Genomic DNA, 25,729 nt, shown 5'->3' on the forward strand with positions numbered 1-25,729 from the left:
TAAATGGATTTAAGCAGCTCAGTGCCTAACACCGACATCAATCCCAAAACTCCACAGAGAATACAGAGCCCTGCTCTGGGAATGCCAAACACACAGATCCAAAGGTAACTCCAGCACTGTTCACAGGGCAATGAGCTCTTGTCACCTTTTAGAGCTGCAAAAAAGATGCCAAGGTGCCAACCCTGGTCCAGGAATAATTCTGCTTACCATTTCCTCACCTCCAGTCAGAAAAGAAAGGCATTAAAACCAATTTCTTCCAAAAAATATCCTTTATTGTTTTGGTTGTAGATATAAAAAAATGCATTGCACAATTTAACAGACCTACTGAAAAGTGCTACATATCAACAGCACAACAGAAGTTGTCATGCAACAGAACAGGAAACCTAAGCAAAGCAAGAGCACAACCTGAAGTCCTCACACCTTCAAGCTTTTTTTTTTTGTCATTTTTTCTTAACAAGAATGAATTCCATTCACTTAAAACACATTTAAATACAAGGTTAGAAGAAGAAAACAATCTATTTATTCACTGCATTGTTAAAAGGCTTGCTCATAACATTGATCTCTTTTGACTGAAAACCTTATTCATGTTGGAAAAGTTCAGATACAAAAAGTTCAGACAGTGGCTAGAAATTAATTCCATTATATACCAAAGGTGTGTTTCATTGTAACTGAAGTTCCTGTAATTGTAACTGAAGAACTCAAGTTCTACAGATAAAGCTACAGTTTGGTTCTACCACTTCTGCTCTACACAGTATAGGGGCAGAAAATCCAACCAAGAATGAAACCAAAGAAAACTTTAACTGATGTTGTGGGAAATATATCAAAAAAAAAAAAAAAAACAAAACCCAAACCAAGTAATCTCCTCTGCAACTCAAGTGTATGAATTGAGGAGTAACAGAAAAACTCCTGATGTCTCACCTAATTTAAAAAACTCCTAGAAGTCATCAACAATTGTCCACAGTCCTCCAGACTGGTGTGACTGAATCCCTAAAGAACCTGAACTGGATGTCATCAGCCTTTTGTTTTTTGGTGGTTTTCCATGCAATAAAGGTGGGAAGGAACCAAAAAAAAATATAGAAAGAAAAAGGAGAAAACAGTGAAAAACCCATTCAATTTTCAGCAGTACTTTCTAGCTGACAACATCAAGGCAAGAATTATCCACTCCAGAAACTGAGAAAGTGAAACAACCTTCAAGTAAGCATTATCTTACTGAACATTTCTGCAGTGAGCTTCCCTCTCCTGTTCTCAAACTCCTTTTTAGGAGTTTTGGGCTTTAAAAGCCAACAAAACTAAATTTACCTGTCCCTGTCCCTTCTACCACATGTGAACACACACACAGAGGAATGTAAAAAAACCCTGAAGATACAAAGGGATGCAGGTTGCCAATACATTTGACAGCCCTTTGTCTTTTCAAAGACATCTTTTTCTATCTCAGATGTAGAGGTTGAAGGCCTTGCCTGTTTGCTGGGTTTGGAAGAGCAGAGATGATGTCCATGTGTGCACAAGTGTTCCTGCACATGGCAGTGGAGAGGGGCGGATTCAACAAGGAAAATGCAATTTTTTCCAAACATAGAAACAGTTACTCACAACCTCAGTCTGAAAGAGTCACAGTAATGCCACACAGATAAAACCCTCTAAAAAGCCAGGGAAGCCCCACTTCCTCCATTCTCTGAATTTTCCACACAGCATCATTTTAGGGGGAACAATGGATGACTTATGATTAATCAAATGCACACAGGACACCAAGATCTAAGGCACAGATGGAAACATTCTGGTAGCCCCCACCTTCAAGGAATCCCTCCCCAGGGGTCTTGAAAAGCATGGAAGAACATTCCAGTCAGGTCAAATGGCATTAACCAAGAATCTTTTGGTTTTGTGCAGAGATCAGACTGTCGTGGTGAAGTGTGCACCTGTCTCTGATCCTCCTCCTCAGAAATTGCTTCAATTCTAGTTTGCTCCTGGACCTTCACCCCTTACTCCTCCTGCTAAAAGGAGGCCAACAACTTCAATACAAGGTAAAAACTACAGCAGATAATGCCCCAGTCCTCCAGAATTTGTCTTTGGGGTGGGGCCATTTACAGTATTCCAATTAATACAGTTTGAGGTCAGAAGGAACCAGCAGACAATCCCATTTTGACTTTGTGCATAGCACAGGCCATAAAGAAGTTATTTAGCCACTCCTTTACTGAGTGAAACATGTTGGATTTGACAGAATACAACTTGTATTCAGTTATATGGGGTTCTCCAAAAGTTTAGCACCAGACAGATGTGAAGCACCAGCAATTCTGTGCAGACTTTAGGCACTGTGTGTTTGGCTTGCTTACTTTGGTGACACTGAGGAAATCTGAGTGCTTAAATTACAAAACTTTGAAAAAAATAAAGTATTTAAATTCCTCCATGGGTAAGAAAGAAAAACTAAGGTGTTTAAACATAAATCAAAGTGGAAAACTATGCAGGAACTAATACATACATGGTCCATCTCTTTCCATACCAATCTTTAGTGGTTCTACTGTTCAGATGTGAGACATAAACCAGCTTTTTTCCTCCTGTGTTTCCAAATGAAGTGAAATCACTCTCCTCAAAAGGCTGACTGATAAAAGAATTCTGATCTGCAATAACAAGGTGACAAGAACATATTGAATCACTGCTCCAAAGAGCAGCCACATCATTTCTGGTAATTGCACTAGTGGAAAGTATCTTTTCACTTTTCCTTTCCTCCCTCCTACACTCTTGCCTAAGTAAGAAATACTTAATTTTTTTCTCTTTAAGATTTGCAGGTTTTTAATAGTGCTTTGAGTTTGTTTCTGCACCCCAATTTGTTAAACAAGCACTTCCCCTCCAATTGTAACCAGCTCATGGTGCAATCTGATGGATGAGTTTTCCATCCACATCAAAACTGTGAATGGACAAAGTTTCTGGCAGTTCAGGTGAATTACCTCTGCTGTTCCCTTAAGGTTGCTTTCAGTTTCCAATCCATCCAGTGAGGTATGGGATGTCAGGGTCTCAGTTCTCAGATCCCCCTGGGCTCTGAAGGATGATTGTACTGCACTGTGATTGTTGGGACAGAACTCCCACGCCATCGATACCAGAAATGGTGAAAATCACACACCATCACTGCTGACAAGCAGGGGAGGCATTAGAGAATCTGCTCATCTGAAAAGGTCAGCAAAAACTCTTGGACAATGTGCCTGCTGCTTTCTTGCTAGAAACCCACACATGTTCTTAACAGACAGTGAGGTCCTTTCCATGGAAAGGACATAAAGGACATCCCCAGCTCATCACAGTGTAAAATGATTTTACTGGAGTCAAATTCACAACCAGTGATAAAAACAGGAGGATTTAAAGCACTGATTCAAAAAATTATTTACTTATTTAACACTTCTTACCCAGATGTATCCAAAAGAATATTGCTTAACTGATTACCACATAATGAAAGATCTGGGAATGGATCCCTCCAGAAATTCTACTCACTATTTAATTACTATGACAACCTTTACACACCATTCCTTGGCTGAGACTTGAAATTTTGTTGCTTCTGTGACAGGGACACAGGTTTTCTCATGTGCCACAAACTTCAAATAATTTGTCAAATCTACTGTAAAAGAAGAGAAAGAAAAGCATGTCCCCCAACACAGCCTGCACAGAGGAAGCTGTGTTGGTACAAAATTGCCATTCTGCCTTCCCCTTCAGTCCTCAGTCCCTCCACGCAGGGAGGGGCTCACCTTTTGTGCCTTGTCCTTCCTACAGTGCTGCTCTCACAGAGGGAGCTCTGCAAGAAAAGCCATTAGCTGCAAGAACTCAGGACAAAGGAGAAACAAGACCAAAACCTCCACCTGTGCTCAGCCCTAGTCCCCAGGCCCATGGTTTCCTTCCAAACTCTGGCCCACCAAGTGGAGGAGATTGGGGACAATGCTGAGAAAAGCTCCTTTCCCCAAGGAGAACCTACTGAGCCCATTTCAGAGTGTGCAGCCCCCAAGGGCTCCAGTTATTCCTCATTTTCCCACTGTGGGAGGCTGCACAGCACCTCCAGCCTGCCCTTGGAACTGGAAGAAAACTGCTCAAGGGAGGTGTTCCCACCTTTGCAGAGCTCTGAACAACCAGGATCAAGTCATGAGTGGAATTACAAGGGTCATGGGATCATCCAGACTACGAACAATCAGCAGGAATGAACATCCCAGTGCTGTCCCAGGATGGACAATCACTGCTGGAACGGGACTCAGTTTACCTGCAGCAGAGCACAGGATGTGCTGAGATTGTCAAAGAAAAATATTATGCAGTATTTTGAGTTTTAAACTTATTTTTACATGTTCTATAATTCATCTTGAACAGAACCTTCCCATACAGACCAGGCCTATAAAGTCCTTCAGGTTTTTCAGACAGAAGGCAAAAAGAAGAAGCAAAAAAAGACAAAGAAGCAAAGAACTGACTGCAAGTCTGTGTGGTTTGATATAGCTTCTGAAATAATAAAAAAGCCAATTTTTTAACATTACAAACTCAATTCTTGTCTCTGAAGTGCTACTACATTTACCTATGGATGTGTTTTATATGTGCACATTTTGTGAGGATGGCAGCTGAACTGTGCAGAGTGCAAGAAAACAGTTAACTGATTAAACTGATATAAATTCATGCATTTATCCTAACTGCAGAATTTATACTATCTAAAACTGCTTTCTTGCACTTACTGCACAGCCTGCTATATAAAAAAAATAAAAATCAGCTACTTTATTTACTAGAAAATAAAGCACATCTTGAAACTGATCAAATGCAATGATACACTCATTAAAATAAAAATACACAAAACAAAGCCTGAGATTTTAATTCTAGTATTTTTGCCATGAGTTGACATCACTGACAGATTTTTCTTCTCCTTTGGTTTTTCATATGATCCTGTTTAACAATTTTCACTATTCAAGTAAAACACATGGAACCAAATACCAGAGAACAAAATAAAAAGCACATTTTGCTTCATGAAATCAGAAGTATTTTTTCCCCTTGAAGAGCACATTCCTTAGCATACAGGATTTACACTTCAGAGAACTGAGGGCGTTCCATTAGTTACATAAGGATGCATTGATGGAGATCTATTGCTGCCTGCAGGGCTCAAACCTGCTGAGTTTACCTGAGCATGGTGGTTTTTTCTCACTGACAGAGCACAGAACAGCACTGGAGAGGAACCCAAACGTTCTGACAACGCCGCATCACCTGCACCTCTTCTCAAGGCAGGGCCAGGTGCCCTGAACAATGTCTCTGGTGATGGAGAGAATCCTTTCTAAAGTGCACTGACTGGAGGAGCCTGGGCAGGCAGGGCCTGGCAGGGTCTCCACCCCTGGGACAAGCACCTCAGTGTCTTTGGTTGTTAGGTGTCCCCAGCTCTCTTGTTCACCTTCGCCGCGGCCTCGCGCGCCTGCTCCGGCAGCCGCTGCGGGTCCGACAGGATCGAGGTGCTCCTGCTCAGCTGCCTCAGGGTGTTCAGCACCACTAGGAAAACAAAACAAAAGGCAGGAAAGCATCAGGAAAAGCTATTAATCTGACTGATCTCTCCTCTGCAAAACAGAGCACCCCTTGACAGCTATAAATGTAAATTAAATACTTGTGAAAGGCAAGAGGGAATGGATCAAGCAGTGATGCCCAAACAGAAGGTCACTCCAAAGCTAAATACAAATCTCAGAGGTCTTCCCTCATTATGAGATAAATCACAGTGCCAAACATACTCCAACTAGAGCCAAGCTTTTGAAATTTAAGTGTAGTTAAAGACTGTTTAAATTCTGGTGTATTCAACAAATTTCTGACTTCACAGTCAGAAGAGGCTCTTATTTTTTCACTGAGCTAACAAAAAGGAAGCGAAAGCCACATTCAGCATCATGTGCTTTCTTTGTCATACTCTGACTTTTAAGAAATGCTGTTCTATCTTACTTTCTGTGATCTGAAGAGCTGCTGGATGGGAACTCACTTACTTGGCCTCAGAACAGGAAGAGAACAGTGCTGATCCAACCAGGCCAGTGCAGTTTCATTCAGATCCTTAAAGCTTGTTGTGGAAACCATCCCATTGAAGGACTCAAACAATGGCTTTATAATAATGCTGAACTGCAAACCATCAAATGTTAAGGGAGGCAACAAAGGGGGAGTTCAAAACATTCTATGGGAAAGGCTATGGCAGAGAAAACACTGGATTTCTAAATGGACTTCAACTGCCAGAGGGATTGCAATGCTGAAATAATTGTATTTTAAAATATCTTAACACTAAGACTGAGAAAAAAATTGAACCTTAGTTCCTAGTGATATTCACTATATTTTGCAAAATTCCTCCACGCAGACCTGAAGAGGAAAAAAGGAAAAGGGGATGTGGAAGTTTTTGAACAGCCTCTGTAACTGTAATTTTTCTTCCCCTGAAATCTTTGCTATTGTCTATGTACATTTCCCAAAAGGCAACCAGAGCTGCAGTTACAGCAGAGCCCACAAAAGATTTCTTGCAGTACAATAACCTGGCATGAAAACCTTGCCTCTGTATTGCATTTTACTTTGCAGTTACCTCCCACATGTTGAGGGGAGCAAGGTCTGCAAGAATCCATACCCACACACAGATGCAGATAAAAACTGAGGACATTTGCTATTTAATTAACTTGGCTTTAAGTCACAATATCAGAATCCCAAGTTCTTGGCTCTAAAACTACCAGTACCAAAGCCCAGGTTCAATGGGTTGGTATAAAAGGATACAATCCAAAACTTCCAGTTCTGCAGGGTCCTGCTTCTCACGTACTCATCAAACATCTTCCTCATGTGGTCAAACCTCTGCCGCGTTACGGGAACCCCGGTAGCAGGGAGCTGCTGCTGGCAAGAACTGAGAAGATGTTTGGAGTCAGAGTCTCACCAAAAAGGACACATTGCCCTTCCAGACTAAACTGCAGCAGGAGAAAATGTGTATTCCTGGTATCTCTGCTGGAGGGGCTTCCCAGGGCATGATCCCCCCAGAGTGTAACTGCTCCAGTTAGGAATAAAAACTGTTTTCCCAACAACTTTGTCTATATTCATGCAGCAAAGCGATTTATCAAGCTGCTACAAAAACTTCTGGTTACAAACAACAAAACTGAAAACAAAGTATAGCATAGAACAAAGTAATTTTGGGCATCCCTTAAGGACAAGGCACATTAGGAGTCAAGGAAAAATTTACAGTTACTCCTAAGCAATGTTACAGAAGAAGATGTAACAGATGTTCTTATAAAACAGAGCCGTTTAAAACAAAACCAAGCAGACTTCATTATATTTTGCAAGAAAAATAAAAATATTTTGATTTACTGCTAATTTTAACATCATGCCTAAGCCCAAAACTTCTGCAGATGGAAGTAAAGCCACTGCAGTTCTCAACGTGCTTTGCAATAGCACATCATCATAAACCCACAGACCAAACTGAGGCACTGGGAAGGTGCATTTATCAATTATGTTCAGCCAGTGGCAAACTTCTGGAGCCCAAGTTCTGCGTCTTATGTACTCAATCACAATATTCTATAAAAACTGACTGCATTTGAGAAGAAAACTGCAGCAGAGCCATTGTGAAGAGTGAGAGCTCAATCACCAATGAGCTTAATAAAAACATCCTCGCTGAATTCTTCTCAGAACTATTCTGACACATCCTCCCTGATGCTGCCACTGTCGTACATTCTGTGCTCAGAGCTTGCTGAAAATCCACCCAGTTTGCACCAGTGCCCACCCCACAGCAGCTCTGCTCTGTCCAACACCCATCTGCTCCCTGGTGTGGCACTGAGCACACCCTCCCTGCTGTTCGGCACCACTGGGGCTGCTGCTCCGTCGCTGGGAGTTCCCCGTTCTCACAGGATGGTGGCGTTCAGCTCCTCGATTTCCTCCCGGAGCCGCCTGGTCTCCTCCTGCATCTGGCTCCTCTCCTGCTGCAGCTTGGCGATGTATTCCACTGTCTTCTGGAGTGTGATGGCGTGGCTGATCTAGGCCAAACACAGACACACAGCTCAACTCCTGCAACAACCCGAGGTTCATGAGGAGTTTGTCCTCCTAACCTGCACTCCAGCACCTTTTAATTTTTCTTCACTGTGTGTAATAGCACAGGGTCAGGCAGAGCAAAACACTTCAGATACTCAACTCTGCATTTCTCTGAATCCTCTTCAAACTCCAGTACAAAGAAATGTGGCTGTAGGGGTTGTCTTCTTCCATAAATTACATTTCTGCTACTTTGTTGAAAGAAGTATTTTAATAATTTAAAATGTTTTATTTCATTATCTGTCCTCTTAAAAATATTTACAGTTTTACTTAAGTAGTGAAGTATGTGCTACGTCTCCAGACAAATTTATAGTGCTGGTAGAAGCACTGCTTTAAGTTGATAATATAAATTATTTAGTTTGGGAAACCTGAAGTTATTAAACAGAAGGACCCATCAAAGGAGATAATAATATTCTTCAGTTTGGAGGAACCAATTAAAAATCTGTACTTGAGAAATAAAATAACCAGACATTTCAGTAAAGCTGAGTTTTCAAAAAGGACTTCCCTTCAAATAGGCTATTCAAGCCAGGAAGTGAAATTCTGGCAACATATCACCTAAATTTCTGAAACTGTAAAAATTATAAAAACAAATCAACATGTTGCACAAAAAGCTTTCATATTTTGCATGTTTCAAAGCCGCTGGTATTTAAAGGACACTAAAAATTTTGTTGTGCAGATATATTTGTATTTCAATTCAGTGAACTAAGTTGACTGGTGTAGCCAGAATAAGTTTTTCATCTGGACAAAGTCATTGGACAATGAGAAATCAGTTCAGAATTTTTTTCTCTGTGAACCCAAGCACAAGTGACAGGTGAAAGTGGGACAAAAAGACCCTGATTCTTAAAGACAGCTGGGTGGTGTAAAGAGTCCTAGTGAGATTTTCCAAATCATCTCAACTGACCATGCTGGGAGGCAGAGATCTCAATGGTGTAGGAAATCCTAGGAATTTACCTGAGCTTTCCCATTCCACCTCTGCTCACTGCTGTGTTCCAGCAGTGTGTTCTCTGCTGTGCTCAGCTGACCACTCAGCAGTGAAATCACTACATTTATTAACAAGACTTCGAGAATGGCTCCTTCTTACATTTCACATCAAACTGTAAGTGCTGCTGCAGTACTTACCGACTTGGAGTTGGCTGACACCAAGCTGTTCAGAGCACTGAAACCAATCTTGATATTAGACCTTCGTTTTTGTTCTGAAAGATGCCTCATCCTTCGATTCTGCACAAATAAAATCAGCTCAGTCTGTGCTGTTGTCCTTTACTGTTCTACTGCTATGACTATTTCAGCTCCTCAAATTCAATGTCATTTTTGTTGACTTGCTGGCATTCACAGCCTCCCCTGGAACGACTCTCCAGAATCTTAATAATGAACTGACACTGTGTTTGTGGACCAACCTGCCTCTGGCATCTGCACCTATTTTAAGCATCGCATGCCAGAATGGCAAGGAGAAAATATGAAAGATATTATATTACCTGGAGGTTCTAGGCTTGTACAATATGCACATGATTTGTTACTTGCCAGCAAGGCACACAATGTTTGAAAGGTACCATTTGTCTGTGGAGTGCTTTAGCAGAAAGTAAAGGACACCCTACACATCTTTCTAAGCTGTGTCATCAGGAAGTAAAATATTTAGGATTTATATTAACAAAAGAACAAAGATCAGTAGACCCAGAACTGGTCCAGGCTGTGGTAGAAATACCTTTCAATCAGTAACAAAGAAAACAACTGGCAGGACTTTTTAGGCACAGGAGGATTCTGCAGCCCCTGGATCCCAGGGCTGGGAGCTACCTAAACACTGACAGGAGCTCCCGAGGTTGGTGCCAACAGAAAGAAAATAAAAGGAGCTCTAGTTTCTGCTTGGGCACTGGGAATACCAGATTATTCCAAGGCCTCTGAGCTGCCGAGGACAAAGAAGCAGCCGGCAGATCCCTTCCCAAAGCTGGGGCCACATCGCCACCCTGTGGCTCCTGCCCAGCTCAGCTGGAGCCTGGAACAGCCAGGGATCAGCCCTGGGATGGTTACACGTGTCACAGCTACAGCAGGGACACACAGAAAGGATCCAGGAAGGAACAAAACGACTCCAGATATGACTCTGAAAATCCCCACTCCACACAGAGGTGTGTGCCAGGCGTGTGAAGGAGGTGCAGAGACCAAAACTGTAACAGCCCAGGGATTTCTTTGTTCTGAGTCCTCTTGCAGCAGCAGCCCACGTTGTTCCTATTGCTGCATCACTCAATTACTGCCTTTTCCTGGGAGTCTGCCACAGGAAACCTGGGATGAAGGAACTTCTCTAACAGAGTTTGCACTTTGAGAACCCATTCCTGGAAGAGTGAGGCTTTCTGGCAGCAGTTCACCATCACCCCACTTTATAACGGGGAAAGCAATGTAATAAAGCAGTGAAATGGTTGCCCAAAACCAGAGAAAATGCAGGTCCATGAGCAGAACTGAGATTTCCAGTGCACTCCATGCTTTGCCAAACTGAAATAACCATGTTACCTAGCAATACAGAACTGTTTAATCTAACTTGACAATACAGAGGAACAAAAGCACATACATCTGGAGCCTGGCAAATATCACTGTTTCTCTTGTCTCGCAAAAGAGTTACTAACAGTACATATCCAAAGCAATTCCTGTCAGAGCAGGTGTGTTTACATGGCTGTAAAGCTGTGTCTTTGCTTTTCCATCTACTTTCCCAGCATCAGCCAGCCCTACTAATTTGTTCCTTTGTTACCTTACTCTCTAGCAGCAGAACAGGCTGCATCCATGGCTTGTGAGCTCTCATGCCAAGCAAATCCCTGCCAGCTTTTATCAGTAACTTGCAGCATGGTCAGCAAGGTTTGTTTTGATTGTCCTCTGCAACAGATCTAGACCTGAGTTTAGTCACAGGCTGTAGGTGTTAAACTTACCTTTGTGCCCTAGAGTAACCAAACTGCCACCAACTCACAGGGTACACAGAGCCAGAGAAGCCAGAAGGGGACTGGCACTTGCAGAACTGTTAAGTAATGCTCCCTCCCACAACAGAATGAATGAGAGGGTTACAGCTGATTGTTCTGATGGGGTTTTCATGGAGAAGTTTCTCATACCACCACAGAAAGTGTTCTGACAAGGTCAGCTTGTGTGTGAGGTACAACCAGCACTCAGGTGCTACCTCCAGACCGCTGAGTTCTTACCCCAGTGATTCTCGAGGGGTTTTACAGGTGTAACTCATAGAGTCTGTGGAGCTGCTTCTCTGTGGAGCAGCACAGCATCACTGGAGACATGTAATAACTCAGCAGGTCAAGAACTTCCCCTCCAGCCATGGCCAGAGCCCTGCAGACTGAAGAGCCCCAACAGAGCAATGGCAAAAAGCCACAGTTTAGAACACTAAGCCTGAAACCTTTGACAAGTAAACTGACACCTGTCACAACACTCCTGTGAGCCACAGCAGGAGCTGCTGTCACGACCATAAGGACTTGCAGAGGTACAGCTAAGCCTGGCCCCTCTGGTGACACATCCCTGAGGAGCAGAGTAGATTAGAGTCTGACATTTTGGATTGCACAGAGCAGCACAGAGGCAGCAGCAAGCTAAGCTCGACACACAATGCTACTGTCCTGAAGCACAACTTTCTCTAGCTATGCTCAGACATCAGGACAGAAAAGCAGCTATGAAGGCAAAGAAAAGCCCCTCAAAGGAAAGGACACACACCTTAAGTGCAGCCACAGCAGGGTCAGTGGCAGGTTTTCCTGAGCAGCTGTTCTGAGGAGACTGTGGACTGGGGCTCTGCTCAGAGGTGCAGGGGGAAGCCTGGCCTGAATTTTGACAGTCCCGGCCTTCAGAAAGGAAAAAACACAAGACACATTAACAAACAACTTTCTGTAGCAAATGCAACTGCTGAGAAGTTTCTACTCAGAATTGAACTGAAATGCAGTCGGCAACCAAATTACACTGTTTGATGCAGCAACCACATGCTAGAGAAAATCAGGACTGCTGGGAAAGCTCAGGATATCACATGATACATCCTGAATAGCAAGATGGAATAGTCCTTTCACACACATCTTTCAGCAAAGGCATGTTGGATGCACAGGCTGTGACTCCGTTGTCCTGCTGGGCTCCCCCATTTGTCTCTAAAGGCCTGGGACATGATGGTGACACTTACAAGCCACTGACCACCAGAACCAGCCCAGGGAACACTCCACCGATGCACATGCAAAAGGAGTCTTTGCACTTACCTACAAGGATTGTGTCTGAGATCCTCCAGTCAAAATCAGAGCTATGATACTGAACAACAAACCTATTCAGAACTTCCTACACAGATGCCTTTCATTTCTTGGTGACTACGACAGCACATCCTTTTAGAAAGGAGCCACTTACAGGAAACACAAAATCACAGTTTGGGGGGATGCTGCACAGTCATTTAAGACAAGAATTGGAAACTACTGGATGCAACTGAAGCTGTGGGGTAGAAGGGCCTGAAAAGCTTTTCCTTCAAAAATTATCCAGAGATCCTCAAGGCCCATTTACACCCTGCCTACCCAACAGAAACACACTTCCATGTGCAGGGGAGAGAATGCTTACAGCTTTCTAACTTACTAGGTGTAGGTGAGGGAACTTGTGAACTGCTACAGTGGGAAGGGATGTGCTCTCCTTTCACCAACACATCTTGGACTACACTAGGAGGAAAGAGATGTGAGACTGTGGACTGGCTTTGTTGACTACTTGGTGCTCGCTGTGCTGGACCAACCAGAATGTTACTACGGAACTCCGTCACCCCGGGAGCCTGGGAACAGCACAGAGACAGCACAGAGGAAAACAGAGAGAAAGAGCAGGAGGGGCAGTGTGGGGGCAGAGGGAGAGAAGGGATGAGAGAAAGGACAAAGTGGGGGGAGAGATTAAGAAAGAGAAAGAGAGAAAGAGAGATTTGTTACCTTGCCTTTCACTAAAAGTAGCAAATTAATACATGATTAACAATCTGATGACATGAAACAAGGGTTAATACATAAGGAATTGGCAGGCACCAAAGTCAGGCTTCTGGCAGGAGACCAGTATCCTTTCATAACTTAAAGCAATATTACAACACATCAACAGCATAATATACTAAAATCTATCTCCATCTTCCTGCACACAACATATTGGGGAAATCCACTCACATCCCCAAGTCATATTTTCCAATATGGCAGTGGAAAGGTGAGCTCCATGGGCTCCTTCCAGCTTCTGCACAGTTAAAGCACAAACCATCCCCATCCACAGCACTGTGAATACAGGCCTCCTTGGAATCTTACTGTTGTGTGAGACAGAGCCTGTCAAGACTATAAAGTGCTTCCAAGCCCATGGAGTGGCTACATTAAAAACAAGCAAACATAATGCTGAATGCACAAATGCATACGTTGGGTAACAGATGATTTACTGGACTCGTTACCCGCCTGAGCACATTATGGCTCTGACTACTTGCAAATAACAGGCCTAGAAAACAAATATATAATTGTTTTTTATCTTCTCCTTACTCTGACAATTCCAGCTGGTGCAATTGCAACATTAGACTGAGACGTGGCTGGCGTCAAAATCCCCTCTCTTTTTAAAGGTGCTGGAGTTACAATCACAGCTCTGGACTGTCCCTGAAAGGCAGCTGAAGAACACAATTCAGTTAGAATAGTTAATGATACAAAAAAAAAGATGGAAATTATTTTGTATGAAATAACTTGTCAATAACATGGGCATGGATCAATAGGCATCTATTTGGTACTATTTCACTGCAGTATAAAATGCCACCAGTCTTCCAATAATCACAACCCCTTTAACTTAGTACAAAGGACTTCAACACTCCAGCTATTTCTGAGTTTTCTAGAATGACTGTCACTATTTCACAGTGAATTTACAGAGGTATGTAGTAATTCAGGGAGATACAAAGTGTCTTCATTCTGTCAGAGCTGGGTTTGACAGGAGAGGACCATCTTCAGCTCTCTTCCATCCACACTTTGGGGTCTCAGGCTTGCTCTGCTGACCCAGGAGGGGTCAATGACTCAATACCTCATGGTTCCTCATATGTGTCTTAAATCCTTTCCCTCAGCACTTCAGCCTACCAGCTTCTTTCACTATCTGGCTATATAGCTGCTTTAGATGACGCACAACCACAAGACAACCAAATATGATTGGGAATCAGCATCAAAATTCCACAAAATATGCTAAAGAACCAAGAGTTCTGCAGTGCTTAGGCAACTAGAGGTAATTCTGAATAGCAGCAAATGTCTCCACGTGAATCTGTGAAGATCTCCACGTAACCAATGCAGATGTGCAGTTGCTACCACAGCATTCATGCTGACATTGTTCTTGCCCAGTCTCTACAGAAAATGACTGACCATCCTACACTGTCACTAAGGGAAGAATCAGGCAAAGACACAGCTTCTGTCTGGGTTTTGATAAAAATGAACCAAACATATTTGGCTTGACTCTTGGCTGCACTGGTTCAGCTCTCCTTTGCACAAACAAAGTCATGATGCAGGAGAAATGTCAGCACAGCCCAGCCCCTGCCAAGCCACCCCTCTGCAGTTCAGCATGAGGACCCCAAAGGACACACACAGCAGGACAGGGAGACAGTGCAGGGTTATCCAACGTCCCCTCCCTGACAGTGTCACCTCTGCCTGCCAGCTGTGTTTTGACTCAACTGGAGTTTCTGCACAGCCTCCATGAGAGAGGCCTGGGGATTGCACAAACCTTGCGCCAGCCCTTGCGTGGCTCTGTCACTGACACAGGGCGTTCGTTCTTTGAGCACTCCCACATCTAAAGCTGGAATCACAACCTTTCCACTGTTCACTGATGTTCAGCTGGACTGGGACATCTCTACTGACCTCAAGAGCCTACTCTTACCAGTGCAGTAATGCTGCTGCACAGGCTCGGCCTTTCTGACTTCCACATTTGGGGACCCGCAGCAGCCAGCAACAATATTTACAAGTCGCTTTACATGATTCATGTTTCTGTCCTACATATGCATCTTTTGCAGACTTTCCTCTCCAAATCAGCACATTTATCATGAAGTGATAGCAGTGAAGTCTTGCACCTAATGAGACAATCTGTACAGGTTTTTGGGTCCTTACATCACACAGTGGTTTTAACACAAGATATAATGTAATTTGCTTTACAGTCAGGAGATGATTTGTTTGTCCTGAACACAAATTACAGGCATAAATGCCTCAGTTACGAGTACTGATGTTTATTCTGTTTCCAAAAATAAAGCTCCAGTATTTATATAAATTCTTGGATTTGTCCCCTGAACTTGATGTCCCAGTAGTTTAGGAACACCATGATCCCCAAATACATGCCATTAATCTAGATGAGAAACAAAGCCACTGGTTGTGATGGGCTAGAAGTGGATGGTGGAGCACTGGGAAAGTAATATGTGGGGTGAGGAACAACCCAGGAAGCCTGAGAAAAGCAGGAGCAAAGGCTTTCTGAAACTGAGTTGCCTACAATCTTTACTAGGTGAGAAATGCATGTCTCAACTGCTGAAGGTACATGGAATGCTGGTTTATAACACACTGCAGATAGGAACACTGCCATTAACACCCTTGTGCTCTTAATCATGGACCAAATTGATCCCAGTGACATCCCAGAATTCCATCTTGGGTCTGCCCTTCTCCTGAACAGTGATTTTTCTCTTTGGTGGGTAACCTCACTGTCAGGCCCTGGCAGACACACCTACTCCCCAGTAAAGCCTGTTTAACATTACTCCTCCAGGCAGGCTTTTTCTTGAATTATTGTTGCACATTTCAAGTGGCTGAGGTCACTTGGCTCCCAGCCAGCACAAGTCTAAAAACAGACTGCAATAATCCCAAGGCTGTTCTGACTGTCCTGCTCCAGCCTTGAGCTTTCCTACAAGAGCCACCTCAAGCTAAATTCTCGCTCCTTATCTTATTCTTGGCCTTGTGCAGCATCAGTGGCTCCAAATCCCACCCAGTGTGGAAGTCCCAGGTGTTCCTATCCTGACCTGAAATCCACTCCTGTCTTAAGGCATCTCAAGGGTCTCTAGAGTGCTAGAGACAAAGATCTCGAGCTCCCTCAGGAAAATCTCTTCCTCCACTGTGGCTGAATGCCCTGAGGGGCAGTTAATCCCAACAGCATCACTCCTAAATCCAGGGCTTCTATGGGACAGGAGCACAGAGCTGGTGCAGCTACACAGCCCATCACAGATGATACAAAAGAGACCCTCTTTTGCAGGTCAGCTTTTCACACTCAACCAAACTGCTTCCAGTCCTTGCAGCAGTCCAGAGCATCCCACTGAACAGTGCAGCCACTGCATTCAACCAGTGGATTCAAGGGTTCCGTGGACACACTCAGCAGCTCTGTTTTAACTTACTATGTAAAGCAAGAAAAGCAAGGAGGTCTTTTCCTCCTGCCTGTCCCACTCAGAAAACAAAGCCATCCTCCCACAGTGCTCCTCACCTGGGGTGATGAAGGCATTCTTTACCACTAAGGACACTGTTTCAAGCTTCGGAGCAGGCACTATTTTTTGTGACTGTTTGGGCCTTGTCCCAGCACTGGCCAGAGGAACAGGTTTGGGGAGTGCAAATGTCAGCTGGGACTGCAGCTGGGGCCGGGGCTGCCCCTGCACAACAGCAGTCTGGAAGGCCAGGTTACAAGGCACTCCTGCCCCCGGCTGCTGCGTGGCCAGCACCAGGCTCTGGCTCTGGCTCTGGCTGAAGGTGGTGGCAGGGGCGTTGTGGGTCAGCGTGGCAGAGGCCGTGTGAGTGATGACCGAGGACTCGCAGAGGCCGAACTTGGGCGTTTCTGGAGCGGCGAAGGCGGCGGGGGCGGGGCTCAGGCTGGAGCCGAGCGGCACCGCGGGCAGCGGGGGCGGCTGCTGGGCGCCCGTGGGCTGCAGCAGCGGCAGCGGCGTCTGGAACACCGACATGAAAGTTTGTGGCCCGCTGAGAGACGAGTCAGGAGGGAAGTCTGCTGGCTGGATGAAAGATCCCCCACTTCTAATGCTGGAACACTGGTCAGCAACGACGTCAGGAATGACAGGAGCAGGTACTGAGGAAGGAATCAGTCCATCGCTGATGTTCCCTGCTGGAAGCGTGCTGGGCAGCGAACCCGACGGCAGGACAGGAGACTGAGAGAAGGAAACATCACTGACTCAGACATGCCTGAACTCCTCCTGAGAGGAGGAACTCCTCCATGGCTCATGGCAGAGCCTTCTGTTTGAAACCTCTCTTACCTGGGACGAGTGGCTGCTGCTGTCTGTGGTAGCTGAGCTGACAGCAGACACGGAAGGGAAATAATTACTGGAGCGACTGGGTGTGAATAATTCTGAAACATGAAAAGCCACCTATTAATTTTCCTCTTTTCATACTTAAGATACAGCATTGCTAGATCCTAAAATTCACAGGAGTATCAGTATTATTAAACAAATAATGAAACCATGAGCTTTCTGCTTCATACAACTGAGCAGTGAATTGCTGTCTTCAGAGGGGCTTTGGGGCTGACTCCTTCAATTTTCATGCAAACAGGGACAATGCAAAAATCAGTCCTGTTAAAGGTTCATCTACACACAGACAGCCAAGAGGTCCTCAGTGAGTCCCACAAAGTGCAGCTATCTGATGCAGACTGCTTGCAGAGCCAGCAAACAGATATGACACTTTACTTCCATGAAGATCCATAACCATCAAAGTTGTCAGCAGTAGTTTAGTGTTATATGGAATTCTTGACAGTGCCATAAAACATTCAAAGACAAACAAAAAGTTAAATGTTTTCATCACTAAGAAGTGTGAAATGGGGAAACCTTAGATGCTTGTAACACTTAAACTTTTTTTTTAAAAACCTAGTTCATAAATCACTGCAATATTTAAGAAATTATTGAACTCTATATATGATTCTTACCCTGAAAAGGCTCAAAAGTATCCATAAAATCAAAATTTGGTTGGAGAGGAATAAGCCCTGGTTGAATCATGTCAGCATTTCCTAAGTGTCCTGCAAAATTCAGGAGACAGATTAGATTAGCTTCCCATCACTCACATAGTAACAGCAGCAGGAATAAAACACTCCACAGCCAGGCTTGGCCAAGATGTTACAGAAAAACTGGTGCTGAAAGGAACTGAGCATCTGCTTCTCTTCAGAGTACAGCACAGTCCAGGTATCAAAGCCATTGGGGAGTGAAACTTTCAATTACTAAAATGGAAGAGGTGAAACCTGAAGGCTCTAATTGAGCTGCACTACACAAAACCTTGCTGGAAAGCACAGCCTGATCCACCACAGCTCATAACAGAGAATTTTAAAATAAACCATCACCCATTTCATCTGCCTTGAGTACAATTCATGTAAACCATGGCTGCTCTGGAGTTGCTCAGACATCCCTGCAGCAAGGATGGTGAACAGTGGACATGTTCTGTCCCATCAGACAGTCAGAGCCTCCAGAGAAAGTTGAATAGCTTTTGGGATTGTTTGTACAGATGAAACTTGCACTGATTCTACCAGACAAAGCCAAACAAAAATACACAGGCACTCCCTTAAAAATACACACATAACTATGCTTTGAGATAAATCACAGTGCCTTCACCACTGATAAAGTAAATACTGCTCATTACATATTTATTCAGAGCAACATCAGGGGGCAAAGCTGGGAGCAGCACATAAGAAGCTAAGACAGAAATTAAATTTGGATCATTAAGTGGGACTCTATAACCTACAGAATCATAAGACATTCCCTGACCTGTTTTTATCTGTATCAGCAATATAAGATAGATTTCTTAGGCAAGACTACAAGAGCACCAAAGCAACAAAGCAGAGTTTTTGTAGGGGTTCTCACTGCAGCATAGCCACAGCCAACAAATACCTATGTCCCTGGAATTTGGCCAGGAAACCAGCTGATGTGAAGAGAGTGTGGAGAACAGGGTGTCGGTGAACTCGGACATGAGCATGTCTGCATCCAGCAGGCTGCCTTCCTCCATGGGCACAGGGGTTTCTCTGCCATACCTTCTCTTTTGCCAGAGAACCACATCATCATCCTGCCGAAGGAAAGGAGGAGAGGTCAGGCTGCCCAGCAATGCCAAAGCAGTCTGGTGCATATCTATAAAAGCAGCCCTCATTTTTCACATTTTTAAAGGAAGAACCTCTCTTTGAGGAGCCATCAAATGGACTGGAACACTTCAGTGGTGCTTCTGATACTGAAATACCAGAACACTCTGGGACAGATTTTTGCCCAAAACCCAGACATTGACTAGAAGGACATAAGACAAATAACAACACTTCCTTGCTTGATTGATTACACAAGTATTTTTGCACGCAGTTTAACAATCCCTTGGTCTGAATAAAGATTAAAAATAACATGACTAGCAAGAGTGCAAAAAACAACTCCTGTCTTGTGAGATGTATTTGAAACTCTGACTCGCAGTGAAGTGCAATTGTACTCCAAGTTTGCACAAGACACTTTTTGCCCATGAAAAATAAAACACAGTGTGACTTGGCTTAGCCATCCCTCACTACAGCTGAGTAAAACTGCACTGCCTTGCAAAAACAGCACAACAGTGCTTCTGACCATCGGTTTATATACCCAAAGTAGGTTTGACAGTTTAAGGGGACATACCACTGTCTCTTTAACCATTTTGTCCCTTTATAGGATCCTGGCATATTATCTGCTTGAGCTGTGGGCACAGCAGGAAGATCTGCAAAACACAGCTCCCACATCTTCACAGATCCAGTTACACAAGCAAAGCAGCAGTGCCAGTTACAACTCAGTAACAAGATGAAATCATGTGCCAGCCCTCAAAGAGATTGATCTCTCTGGGCATGCAGTGCTGATTCCCATTTCTTCTATCACAGCACTTTACATTCAGCCTCTCCTCCATCCAATTCAAGCTACAAATCTCACACTGCTCTCTGGGGCACAGAACATTAAGGTGTCTAACCTTAATTAAGGCTTAAGCAAGATGCTCGTTCTTAGATTGTAATCAAAGCAAGCTACTGCATGTTACAGCTTTGTTATCTACTGCGGGTTCTACAAGCACAAATATTGCCACTTCTCAGTGGTGTTACCTACCCTGACCAAACTTGAAAGATCTTCATCTTTGTGTTTCTGTAACTGCAAAAGGAGAACAGAACACAGGGTGAAGTCAGAGTAAGTCCTGTATGTGCCAGTGGAAGACCTGATTTTGCAAAACTTTTAAGACCCAATCATGCACAATCAGTCCCAGCACAATAATTTTTAGTTAAGTGGAACTAATCAGAGAGCATGTCTGTACCAGCTTATCATCTGTTTCAAGTACTCTTGCATGCCAGAAAAACTGATAGAAAAACTCAAAAAGCGACAACATACTGATCAAGCTCAAGCAAACTACTTTCACTATGTAAACCAACAGACCCTTTTCTTGAAGTATGTTCTCCACTTGTGGTATTCCCTAATGACTATTTCAATTCTTCGTTTCCAGTATTTCCCCTCTGTTGCAATGGCCTGAGAACACAAACACATACCATGAATTACACGGAATCACATAAGGGCTGAATATTCAATACATTTCCAAGCAAATATTCAGGCATAAAAAATGCAAAAGAAAGCATGCTAATTCTGTTTGAGCTCATGTATCAGCAGCCCACGCTGTCCCAGAGTTCAGCTATCACAGAGCAAATCTGACAGTACTAACTTCATCTTTCCCACAAAAACCAAACACGAGGTGACATCTGACTGCACTGTCAGCATCTCCCACAGCAGCTCAACCATAAACAAGAGTTAAGAAATGGCAAAAAAAAAAAAACCCTTAAAAATTAATTTACTGAAATATAATGTATAAAGCACACAATATCCTGTGAATTTCACAAGATCACATGCACAGACACACACATAAGCAAAAGCTGCTATGAATGACACAAAGCAAGAGAAATCTGATGTCCAGCTCAGGGGGGGACCTTGCAGGCCACACACTGATGGCAACAAAAGGATCACACGATATGGGTCTTCAATGTATCACAGAGAGCAGTGTGTAAGTTGGGGAGAGCAGACTAATGAGAGCCTTAACTTTGTGTTCGAGGGTCACTTTCAACACAAACATCAACACTGTTCTTTCAAAAACCTGAGACAGTTCCACAAATTCATCTGGAACTCCTCTGAGTTATAAATTACTCTAGAGTTATGCAGTATAGAGAGAGCCACATATTGCCACATCAAGGGCCTCACTGGTATTCTGCAAGGAGCCAGAGGGCAGATGTTAGTTTTCATTTATTTTTACAGGAGCACAAAAATGAAAGAACACAAACTCATATTTGATCTGTCTGTGAAACTACTTCGACACAGAAAAAGAAATTGCTTGTTCTCTTGAAACCACACCTCTCCAATTACATAAAATACAGAAACTCTCCCAGGTTCACTTAGATTCAGTCCTGAAAACAGCCATCACTCTGATTTCCCACCAACTTCCAGTCAGAAGACAGCAGTGGCTGTCAAAACCTGAACTATTCAAATAGCACTTTCTGTGATTTATGATTCATTAAATTACAGCATTAACATAAGTTACACAGATAACAAATGTCCTTCTGGTTGCACCTTGATCATCCTAATGTGATGAACTCACAAAACCGGGTTCACTCTGCTTTTAATGGTTCCTTCTAAATAAAACCAGAGCCCAGATTGGCTTTGCTGCCCTTGTTCCCAGCAGACCAGAAAATCCTGTCACAATCTCCAGAGCTCACTGGGCTGTCCCCAGGTTTCCCACGCACCTCTGGCCGCCGGTGCTCGTCGACGTCCACGGAGCCGTCCAGAGGGGTCACAAAGTGGCACACGGGGTTCTTGCGCTTCTCCAGGTCTGAAACAACAACGGCAACGCGGGTGCTGAGCACGAGCAGGGCCTGCAGAGCTGCCGCCCCAGTGCCAAGGTGTGCCAGGGAGCTGGTCAGGGGAGATCTCGGGCTGTGCTTGGAGCTCTCAGCACGTCCCCAGTGTGGGCACACCCAGGAAAGCCCTGATCCAACGGCATTGCCTCTGGAACATCGGACCTGAGCAGATCCCCGAGCTTTTCAGTACACAATAATTTCAATTCTCTTGCTCTCACCGATGTCTCGGGGAAGACCCGCCCCCAGCACGGTACTTACACTGCATGTACCAGGCCCTCCAGATGGCGTTATTGAGACGGATTTTATCTCTCCACTGAAGCTTCAATCCCTTAAAATTTTTCCATTTTGGTGAAACCAATCTTCCACTGCAAGAAAACAGACAACAAATCATTCTGCTTTCAGTTTTTCTCTCTCCCTTCCTTTCAAGACAAAACATCCCCCCAAACCAGCAGAACTCTCAACAGATGAAACAACAACAAGCCATGGTTGGCCAGTCACAACTTTTACTGTCCACAGCTCACTAAACCAGGAGCCAGAGATTAATCCAGTCTTCGTGTGTCCTCCATAAGAGCTAAGAACTGTCCCAACTGGTCTCAAGAATATCATCAGGAATGAAATTAATTTCACCCACACTTTTCTCTTTGCTAGTATCTCACCTTTTCTAACCCCCACCTATGAGCTTCCACCAACTGGGACTGAGATTATTTAAAATTAAGAGGCTTCTGCATGTTTGGTCAGATTCAGTTCCACTCGATTTTCCAGGCTGGTAACACTGGAAAGGAGGAACAAAATGCCAGTTCTGGCCCATGAAAAAATATAATCCACCAATTCTACACTGCTGGTAATCAGAGCTGGGCACAAAGGAGTACCAACAGGCTAGAAACTTTTCTCCAAGGAAAAGCAAGGCTGGAAAAAGAAATGGTTTATGCATGAATGCTCCTGGGAGATGGAAGGGAAATGGAAGGAAAAAGGAAGAAGCAGCAGGGACTCTAATAAGCACTGTATAAACACAAACTACCCAGCCCTTACAACACACCTTTATGAATCATTAATCCATACTATTGACAGGGCAGAGGAAGTAGGAAATACTCATAACACAGTAAATTTCAAACCAGAGATTAAAGTATAAGAACCATGCTTATCCTAGGTTTTCTCTCTTGTTTCGGGGCATTTTAGCCTCACATCTTTCAAGTTTATGTCTCCTGTGCTGGTTGTGCAACCTTGCTATGAGGGAATTGGACCAGAAATACCAACTGCAACCCATACAACAGCACAGGAAAGGGTTCACCGTGACACCCTCCGAGCATCAGGTCAAGGGGTGACGGACAGGAAGGAGTGGCAGGAGTGGCAATGTCACCTACACACACTCTGCCCTCTCAGAGAGATCCCTGAGCACACGGTCAGCCAGGAATGCCCTCTGCCATGAACTGCAGTGGCTCTGGATGGAGCAGCACAGACAGTGCCCTGGCACGGGCCATTTGCCTCACGCATTCAGCACAAATGAACTCAGAGAGGAATGATTTATCCTTAAAAGCTCATTTCACATTTAAGCTCTAAAATCTCTGTGCAAATAGAATTACATCCTACAGAAGTGCAAGGCACTTCCCTTGGCTCACCAAAGCCCATGCACAGAGCCTGAGGGTGGAGAACTGATAATTCCCAGTTTCCTATTTGGTCTGGGAAACCTCCCAACAGCAGCTCTTTTTAAAGAAACCTTTTATTAAAACTTTCAAGATTAAAAACAAGTAAAAACTCCTCGGCCTAAACAAAAGCAACCAGAATGCCAGAGCTGCCAATAACAGGATATTAAACAAACATTTTTTCAAATATTTCCTCCCTTGCTGACACCACAACTGCTCTCACACTCAGGTACTCCCACAACTCTACAGTAACAGAGGAGCAAATGCCAGGCTTCAGCCAAGAGACAGGTAAAGAAAATCAGCTCTGCTCTTTCAATTTTACTACTATATAAAATGTCAGTTGTGGCAACAGGTTGTAGCAATGCATCAGTAGATGAGTTGTTGCCTGATTTTTTTTTCCTCCTCGTCCTCTTTAAAAATGAACCGCAATGTTCTTGTATGCACAAGGAAGCAGATGCAGAGAGTGGCTATGAACTGCACCAAAAGGATGATTCCCAGCAGCAAGAGAACAGTGAGTGATCAAGCTGTGAGCCCTGTCCATGCCCAGCTGCCCCTTTGGGGGTTAGGCTGTACACTGGATTATCCTACAAGGCTCTGCTGCAGCCTTTGGGACGTTGGTGCTTGATAAAAATAAACAGAATTTGGTACACAACATGGAACTTGAGCACCCCCAAGACCAGCAGACTTGCTGGAGCAAGCAACTTCACTGACAGAGTGAGAGCAAACCATGCCAACCATTAGCAAGAAATAAAAAAATCATTGTTAATGTACTTGTGCTGTTACTGGGCTTTAAGGCACTCAGCACCATCTGCATGGTCACAGACATTTAGGAAATCCTCCTGGATTCTATTTCATGTGGATGCACTACTGAAAAGAAATATCTCCCAAGACTCCACTTTTAAATTTCAAGATTTTTAGTTAATGGAAAGATCTCCAACTAGTTCATCTCACTGTTACCCAGCCCATGTGTCAGGGCAGAGAGTGATCTCCATCCATTTCATATTTCTCCCATCACTGCAAGCTATCCCAACAACTTTGGTGTTCACTGCACAGCCAGCTCTGCCCCAGAACCACTGCACACCTTATCTTCCCTTCCAAACCCAGACTAAAGCCCACCTTTTCCTGTTTCTCATCTGTACATTCACAGTTTGGAGACAGGAGATTAATGTGCTGATGCATCACCAGCACTGACAAAGTGCCCACATGCCTTTGACTAAGAAATCTGTCAACTTAATGTTCATCTCTTCACAGCTCTGTGTGACTCGACAGTTTGCCAAAGCAACAAAACTCTAATAATCTGCACTCAGAATAACAAGAGCAAATGCTTTTCTATAAAAAGACTCAAAGGAACTGTAATCAAGTCTGGTACACTCCTTGCATCTTCAAAGAGCTAATTAAAATTGGAATTAAAACACAAATAGTTTAAAGTATTTTCAATTACATTCTTAGAAAATGCTAAACAAGACTAGTACATCAAAAGAAGGAAGTGATTAAGAACCTATTCTTAAAATAATTATTATTTTTAGTTCCCATGGGAGCAAAACACAAGTCCAGCTTGAGGTCATAAGTGAAACGACTTCAGCCTCAGTGGAGAGTAATCAGCATGAAGCTGACACCAATATTTAGACACTATTCCAAATTCCAAAGTCAATGGAAAGTCAATTACTTTGAACGGCACTGAGACTGAGAGCAGCTGCCTAACCGAAAGCAGCCTTCAGATTTTAAAGCAGCAAAACAACAACAACAAGGAAAAATCCCAAACAACTGGAGAGACCATCTGGCTGCTGCTCCTGCCAGTTCTGTAACACCACAACATCCAACTCCTACAGCCAATGTGGAGCAACTTCCCAACAGGTGGATGCTCACCATGTACCTGCAGCACAAGCCAGGAGCACAGCCCTGCTTCTCCTGGCCCCCTCTCCAATGCTGCTGCAGGGATGCTGCCCCCAGCCTCCAGGGATGCTGCCCCCAGCCTCCAGGGATGCTGCCCCCAGCCTCCAGGGATGCTGCCCCCAGCCTCCAGGGATGCTGCTCCCCACAAGGAGAGCAGGAGAACATCCCAAAGGAGAACTGGGCCCAACAGTGCACGGCACAAGCCAGGACAGCTGCACCCACAGCTTGTGGGAATGCTGGGGCTGCACAGAGGGTGCCCAAGATGGGCAGCACAGGGAGCCAAGCTCTGGGTGCATCCTGCAGGGGATGCTGCTGCCAGCAGCTCAGCTCATGGCAGCAATGCTGGAAGAATCGGTGACTTTCATGTTCCCCTCACTATCACACACAGATCAAATCAAACG

The 25,729-nt window shown here is 44.1% G+C and overlaps 1 protein-coding gene across 1 annotated transcript in view; it reads right to left on the reverse strand.

Moving 5' to 3' along the window:
• Positions 1 to 250: 250 nt before the first annotated feature.
• MLXIP (MLX interacting protein) overlaps positions 251 to 25,729 on the reverse strand; it is a 43,731-nt gene continuing 18,252 nt past the window's right edge. The window contains exons 2-17 of the mRNA XM_066562339.1: positions 22,054 to 22,160; positions 21,682 to 21,767; positions 20,333 to 20,422; positions 20,012 to 20,053; positions 18,809 to 18,980; positions 17,857 to 17,946; positions 17,195 to 17,286; positions 16,420 to 17,089; positions 13,488 to 13,609; positions 12,577 to 12,763; positions 11,692 to 11,816; positions 9,127 to 9,225; positions 7,828 to 7,955; positions 6,715 to 6,838; positions 5,955 to 6,084; positions 251 to 5,478 (exon numbers count right to left, since the gene is read on the reverse strand). Coding sequence (XP_066418436.1) covers positions 5,357 to 5,478; positions 5,955 to 6,084; positions 6,715 to 6,838; positions 7,828 to 7,955; positions 9,127 to 9,225; positions 11,692 to 11,816; positions 12,577 to 12,763; positions 13,488 to 13,609; positions 16,420 to 17,089; positions 17,195 to 17,286; positions 17,857 to 17,946; positions 18,809 to 18,980; positions 20,012 to 20,053; positions 20,333 to 20,422; positions 21,682 to 21,767; positions 22,054 to 22,160 — 2,386 coding nt within the window. The 3' untranslated portion in view covers positions 251 to 5,356. The remainder of the gene's footprint in view (positions 5,479 to 5,954; positions 6,085 to 6,714; positions 6,839 to 7,827; positions 7,956 to 9,126; positions 9,226 to 11,691; positions 11,817 to 12,576; positions 12,764 to 13,487; positions 13,610 to 16,419; positions 17,090 to 17,194; positions 17,287 to 17,856; positions 17,947 to 18,808; positions 18,981 to 20,011; positions 20,054 to 20,332; positions 20,423 to 21,681; positions 21,768 to 22,053; positions 22,161 to 25,729) is intronic.

The sequence above is a fragment of the Molothrus aeneus genome, chromosome 18 (genome assembly GCF_037042795.1).
Source record: "Molothrus aeneus isolate 106 chromosome 18, BPBGC_Maene_1.0, whole genome shotgun sequence".
NCBI classification, from domain to species: Eukaryota; Metazoa; Chordata; class Aves; order Passeriformes; family Icteridae; genus Molothrus; species Molothrus aeneus.